The 7,733-nt window shown below is 34.3% G+C and overlaps 1 protein-coding gene across 1 annotated transcript; it reads right to left on the bottom strand.

The window, feature by feature from the left end:
* Positions 1-774: 774 nt before the first annotated feature.
* Positions 775-7,491, bottom strand: LOC149573216 (ATP-dependent DNA helicase homolog MER3-like). Its single transcript, XM_089815928.1, has 4 exons — positions 7,141-7,491; positions 6,655-6,927; positions 2,570-2,683; positions 775-885 (listed from the first exon to the last, which is right to left on the bottom strand). Exons 1-4 carry the CDS (start codon positions 7,216-7,218, stop codon positions 775-777), a joined length of 576 nt encoding a protein of 191 aa, XP_089672054.1. The 5' UTR covers positions 7,219-7,491.
* Positions 7,492-7,733: the final 242 nt, after the last annotated feature.

Genomic DNA, 7,733 nt, shown 5'->3' on the forward strand with positions numbered 1-7,733 from the left:
GATTTATTTATGTGCTTGACTTGTCAATATCCTGCTCAAATTGATGGAGATAATACAAAATTTGGAAAATCAAACAAATATATTTAGTAAATTTATCATAGCCAAAAAACACACAAATAGTACTTACACTCTGCAATTTTACAACTTCAGATTTTTGCTTTTGTAACTTTTCTCATCCTGCATTCTCCATCTTGGTTTGAAGCTCAGAAGCCTAAAAGAGAACAATAGTATTAATTAGAAAGTATGGCTTACAAAATTTCACATGAATGGCTCCAAACCTATCTTTCCAACCTTCTCCTTGAGCTTTTTAGAGCCTTTTACAAGACGTGCAAGCTCTTTTTCTTCATTTGTGATGACTTGGTCAAGTTCTTTCAGCTTGTCCAATTCACTCTTTGATGCTTGTGCTACAGACTTCAAAGAATCAAGTTGCTTGTTAATGTCAACATGTTGACCGTTGAGTCCTTCTATTTGTAATTAGAATAATGGTAAGATAAGGTAAACCATTTCCATGACTAAAAAAGTGGCAATGATGTCTACAAATAACAAATTGGAAATATTGTTGTTCAATTTCTAGACCTCCAAGCGTGTCTTGGCTAATTCCAGTTCCAAATGTGACATGGTCTTCTCTGCTCCTTGATATTGATTAACAACAGAACTTATCCTTTGTTGTATGTTTCTAAGTTGTTCAACTAAGTTTTCATGTTCATTTTCAGCACTCACAATAGCTTCCCTAGAAACACTAGAAGCTTTTATGAATGTCCCCATTCTACCACCCTATGGTTTTTTGCTGCCACCACTCATTGTACCAGACTTCTCAAAAACTACACCATCCAATGTGACCACACATTTGAACTCTTTGTGTAGACCATAGGCAATTCGAGTGGCCTAATAGAACACAATAAATAAAATTAAAAAGATTAAACAGACAAGTTTATGGAAATATACAAAATATTTAAGAAAGAGGTGCTGAAAACAACATTTATTATTGTCATCAGTAGATATATGAAATCAGAATATACATAATTTGGTAGTGGCATCCAAATGCATGGACCTTGAAAAAACTTTTTCTATAATAAATGTAAAACTAACCTCAATTTTATAACTAGTTGATCTTTTCTTACAAATCCAACCAATAAAATGAATGCTACCATAAAATAAGGGGCAAAGAAGGAGACAATTAAAAAATAAGTAAAGAATGCAATCCACATGGTCCAAATCTTTTGCTACAATAATGTTTCCTAGTGCAGCGTAAAATGCCAATTTAATGTGCTCATCCTAAACAGTTACTAAGTCAAATAAGCAGGGCACACCTTCTGGTGTTCTAACTTTCTCCTTTATTCTTTGAAGATGGGGCTCTTGCTTCTCCTAAATAACACAACAAAACAAAATTATAAGTTATTATACTTTCTTCAGTTTTTCTCTGAGTTTGAGGGATAGTAGGAATGGAACAAAAGTTCTCCAGGAAAGCTAGGAGCATTATTAATAAAATATATACCTATTATTTTTTAAAAATTAAAAATTAAAAAAGCAACAATTTAACTTTTGGTAAACAATATGATTTAAAGAAGCTGAAATTACATTGACAATCAATTGATGCAATGATTGACAACATAAATCTGTAGTATAATATTTACATTATTCATCGAAAGATACAAAATATAATCTTCCAAATGTCCACTACAAATACCTTGACATACCCACTGCTCAAACCCCTAGACCCACCTAGCTCCTACAAGAGAATCTCAACTAACCCTGCATGTGCAGCCCACCCCTCAACATCCCATCATTCTACTGTACTGCAGTGGTCTTCAATCATCCTACAATGCACAATATACACATCTCTATTCTCCTAGAAGTAAGCCTTGATTTTATCCTCTATAAAGTATAAATCAACATATCGGTGCATTATTGATTATGAAACATAGAGTAAGCCTCAAATATAAATAAATAAAAGAAATAACAGATCATGATCCTGCAGCAGATGAACTCAAGAAATAGCTCTGCAATAACAGAAGAAACTACCAAAGAAAAAAATTAAAACACACACTATACATGTTTCTTATTAAATATTCAAGGATTTTGAAAAAAAAATAGAAAATAAAAAGAGTCAATTTAGTAGCACAGGTGTCCTAAAACTGCAAGCTTTTAAGAAACATTCAACACATCAGTGTCTCTACAGAACCCATTAACATATTTAATAGCAAACTGAAAGATAAAACATGTTTCAATACCAACGAGATCAAACAAGTAAATATGATGCCACTACATGTAGAATATTGACTTTCCAATTGTTTCAATACCAACGAGATCAAACAAGTAAATATGATGCCACTACATGTAGAATATTGACTTTCCAATGGTTTTATTTTTTGTTTTGTGAGTAACTTCTTGGTTCCTAAAAGCTATATTCAACAATTTTAAATTTTAAAAACATAAGAGGATAGTTTACAAAAAAAAAATTGAGCATCTCCATATAAGACTCACTCAAAGCTCATTTCAGCAAAGAACATACTAGTATCATAAATGTTGCAATACCAAGGCTTTTACTCCACAATAATTCTACACATGCCTGTGCAGCAGATGTTGTTTCCACCACAATAAAGTAAAGCCCTCCACAAGAAGTGGATACAACAACATCATATTTTGCTGCAAACCAGACCAGATATTTGTTAATCTGGTGTTCCTTTAATGCCATACAAACAATAATTATTGAACCAAATTTAGACAACATAGAAATAAAAGATCAACAACATTTTTTTTAAACAGACCAAAAATTGTCAACCATTGCAATAGAAATAGAAATATCACATCTTTCTACAAACAAACATTCAGTTTCTCAATCTAGAGTTCATGTAGCTATCAAATAAGAAAGGATTCAAGAGCCAACAACTACATGGAAGGAAATGGGGATCTAACAAAATTGATACCATATAAATACTGCAAACAGATCTGCGGCCTGCTGCTAAAGAGGAAATGCACCATCAGACCAAAGAGAGCGGATTCCATGTGGAATCATCCAAGGAGAACTAGGGGGATTCCCTAAAGCATCTAAGTGCAGTCAGGAAATATGCAACAAGGATGCCTCTTTAGGATAGATGGAGGAGGAGTTGTGGCACTTGCGCACCTTGACACAGCATAAAATGCACCACTAGACTACCAATAAAATGCAATAATAACATCTTCAGCCCAAACAAATGTTCAAATAAAAAGTCTCGGAAAATAATGAACTATGGTTTTTGTTTTCGTTTTTGCTAGAGGTAATCCAAATTTTAGATTATTTATGTTAAACCTTGCTTATCTCTGAAAGTCACTTGAAAGAGGTGCTCTTTTGCAGTTCACAATTGTTACAAGTAATATTGACCACCTGGACTATTGAGATGTTTTATTGACCACAAACATACTTATTCTCAGTAGTTTAGTACATGACCACTCTTTTTTGTGAAGTAAAAGAACAGATTGAGAGCTTAGCATCTTTTTTGTTACCATCCATTCAACCAATCACATTTTTGTTACAAGTATATCATTCTTAAATACTATGGGGTTTACATATCTCACTAAATATTACCGGGCGATGTTTTTGGTACTACTGACAATTATAATTGTAAAAGCCTTGACACAAACTTTGAAAGTAGCTGGCACAGTGAACAATGAGGCAACACAGATTTTAATGGACATAGAAACTTATTGCTTTGATAATTTCCATTTAAGCTTTATGTGATGCAGGTCCCTACACCACTTTTAAAGGACTAGGAAAAGGACCATATCTGCTAGCTTCATTCCACAACTCATCAATACTGATACTAGCTGATTACTTATTATTTGAATCAGAATCCATTTTCCTTGTTAGAGAGTTGTGGAGGTCATTTACAGGCTTAGTGATTTTCTTTGCACCAGCCATAACATTGATAGGCTATCTGGAAACTTGGCGTAAGATTGTATTGAGTTTGGTGTGGGTTGTTACAGTTCTTTATCTGAAGGAAGTGCCTAGCCTTTTGTGGCCCATTGCATATATCAAAGTGTTGTTTTCATCATTTCTTGAAAGGTATTAAATACTTGGTGTTGTCACCCCTATTTTCTCGTCAGTGCCAGCCCTTGCTGGGTTAGTCTGAGACCTTTTTGCTGGCTTTAGACTCAATCTATCTATTGTTTGAGGCAAAGCATTAATGCTGAATCATATATAGTGAGTCAGAGGCAGAGAAAGTGCCCTTGCATGTTAGAGAGGTGATTTATCACGCTTCATTGCTTTGTGGGGAATGAAAACAGTTTATTGCAGACCTCTCAGTGCTCTCCAATTGTGAGCAGAGACCTATTCTAGACCATTCTGGCACTCCATCACTGTTTGAAGGCTTCTGAGTCAATTATTCACTATTCTAAGTTATTATTTGGGCAATTTTCAATCCATACCAATGGTTATACCTGCTGTTTGAGACTGATGCAGGAGCATCTAGAGGTATAAGGGCAATCCTGTGTCACCCAAAAAAATGTACTTAGACTTAGTTTTTGTTTCATGTCTTTTCATTTTTGGATACCCATTTGGGTCAAATAAAGGTTCCAACTCTCACAGTTCAACTATCAGTGTGCTAGAAAATCCCAAAAAAAATAGGAGCATGCAATTTGGCCATCATTTTGGTGACTTAGAAGGTGTGAATTGTCCAGATGAATGTAATTGTGATTTAGAGCATTCCAAAAAAAGAATCAAGTCAAAAGGCCCCACGGTTTGAAAGTTATTGCAGTTTTTCGAGTTTTGGAGACCTTCTAAGAATGCTTCAAAGTTAAGTGAGGGGCATTAAATGACTTCGAAAAGGGTCAAAAAATGGGGGACGAGAGAAGCCGGTCCATAGGGCTATAGAGCGCTTCGAGAGCTTTTCGAAAATGTAAACGGTTCGTCAATCGGAGCTACAGTTCAAAAGTTATGCCTCCCGGAAGTTCGATTACCATTTTTGGATTCTTCTAGATTTGCACCGACTTCTAACGCAACTTCTGGAACCTTCTATTTGGTCGGTGGATGCCTACTAGCACTTTCTAGAATGTACTCGTAGTCCTTAACCCTCCGGAGTCTATTTAAGGCGATTTCTGGCATTGTAAAAGGCAGTTCGGAGTGGAGTTTGAGAGGAGGTACTGAAAGGAGAAATTATCTCCAGATTTATGCTATTGTAAGCCCTTAGGGCATGTTTTGAAATTTATTTTCTCTGTACTGTTTGTACTAGCTTGTTTTCTCGGTTAATACAATTTTCCCTTTTCTGTTGTGTCCATTTTTGTTCTTGGGTTGTGTCCCCATCAGAAACTGAACGGTCTGAAAAGAAAACCTGTCAATGCTCAGATCCATTTACCAGCCCTGTAGCAGTTGATCACATAGCATTATATAAGTGATGAGTGAGTTTGGATGCTCTTTACACTTTTTGTCAATGCTGCCATGCTCTACAGTAAGCCACAACAAACCTAAAAGTAACAGCTTGACTCCATTTTGAGGTATTCACTGTTTGGGTATTCATATCTTCTCATCTTTCATACATTAAATTAATTGTTGATTTCATATTCAACACAAAATTGAAATAGCAGTCACTTTGTAAGCTAATTTCATGTATTAGAATGTATAATGGTAGATAGTTTGATGCAAGATTTCTTTATCAGATTTTAATAATGTAGTATCAGTACGTACTATGTTTCACCAATGCAAGTTTATGCGTTGGTTATATTGTCAAAATATTATCAAAAAAATTAAGGGGGTGTGCTTACAATATTACTAAGCTGTAAATATGTATCAAAGAAATGAACTCTCAAAACAATTGCCGCCCTACATAGCTAAAAGAGGATTTTCGAAGTATTTATTATTTGAAAAAGACAACTAAGATTGAAAATTATCCACTTGAGTAAAACTAACATAATATGCCAAAAAAGCATAACACCAACATAAATGTAATACAGAATAAAGTAGTAGCATTATGAATTTAAGGAAGGTCTTTTAGTGAGATGCACAAAGGTGAAACGGATCCTTACCCATGGATTTCCTCATGATTCATGCCAAACCAGCATGCATATTGTTGCAATGATTCAATTAGTTGGTTTAAAACTATAAAATACTCAGTTCCTAAGATTCAAGCAATCATGTTTATGTAACTGGAGGTATCAAAACCATTCACTATTAGCCTCTACATGGATTGTGGAAGACATGATGTGGTCTTGGATAAGCAACATGACAGATTTGAGATTTCTAACTTGAAATGTGAGTATTACGTTTGTAATTTCCCATTATTTACATGTTCGCCCATTCATAAAGATAAGAGGAGAAAGAGAGTCATACCCCTAATTTGAACTCATATACACTAAATAAATATACAACATACATGCATGATGTATGACATTAAATTATTTAATGATAGAGTCCAGCATTATGTGTCTTTCAAATATTAACACAACAAAGAACATGTAGCAGAACAAAATGATTGCTTTCACAGATATTAGAAATATGATGAAACAGACTAAAGCGTCAATAGTCTAAGGAAAACTTTACCAAGATCCTCTATGAGTGTCATTTGATTTCCACAATCCATTAGTAAAAACTGGTTCGTACTGCTTATTATTATTTTTCTCTTGCTCTTCATCCTGATGATGGATCACTGTGTGTGATCCGAAACGTTGATGCAAAAAACTTACAACACAATCAAATTCCAGAAGTACGAACCAGTTTTTAAGATCCTCTATGTTTGGGATTGTAGTAGAAATAGCAACAAATCTAACATGTGCCAGGAGACATGAACTCAATACTAGACCATGTGCAAGGATTTTTGCTCTGCTTGTGATTGCTTCCAAAGCTGCTCCTCGAGATTCACTAAGGAGATGGACTTCATCAATAAGTATAAGTGCAATATCCCCAAAAAAAGTTAAACCACCATTCTTTATACAATGCCTGGTAACTGAATCAAACTTCTGTGATCATATCCCCAGTAAACATTAGGGTTAAGATATGCATCAATTCGTTGAAGTTCGAGCTGATACCAATTTATAAAACCTTCAAATTGATACAATCTTTGCCTCCAAAATAGATTATGGAGAAACCAATGAACAAAAACAATGTGAACCTTATACAAAAATTTAAAAATATACCTTGAATAATAAATAATTGTATTGCAAATCTGTTACCTCTGGTGTAGTCAAAATGATATCTGTTTCTTGCATATCCCGTGCATTATAAGCTTCACTATCTCCTGTAAGCTCCATGCACTTTAAACCTAATGACAGCCCAAACCTCTATTTCCAATGCCGAAGTTTCTCCTACACTAAAGCCTTTGATGGTGCAATACATATCTGCTAAAAGCTCCAATGTAATTGTGAAATGCTTAGCATTTTGTGTATGAAACCAAATATTTTGAAAAGGATCTGAGTGAAGAGAAAGGCAATTATAGTAAATACAAAAAGATATTTAATATTAATGGCAGATAATCAGATGAAGCTTTCCAATGTTATCATCAAACTTTCATGCCAGCAATGATTGACAATTTTGAAACAGTTTACGCATTTAAACCTCCAGAAAGCTTTGATAAACTCTAGTAAACTACTATTATTATCTTAATGAATAACTTCTCTAAAAATGACCAAATTAGCTATAGGTAATCTTGCTCAATGTAAAAAGTGAAACCAATGATTCAGACTCTGAAAGATCAAATTGCATTGATCATTACATCCATCATTATCAAGGTTGGAATAAATATTGCAGGCTTTTAAAATACTAAAGC

The sequence above is a fragment of the Cupressus sempervirens genome, chromosome 2, assembly GCF_028749045.1.
Source record: "Cupressus sempervirens isolate cs-2001-9-10 chromosome 2, ASM2874904v1, whole genome shotgun sequence".
Classification (NCBI taxonomy): domain Eukaryota; kingdom Viridiplantae; phylum Streptophyta; class Pinopsida; order Cupressales; family Cupressaceae; genus Cupressus; species Cupressus sempervirens.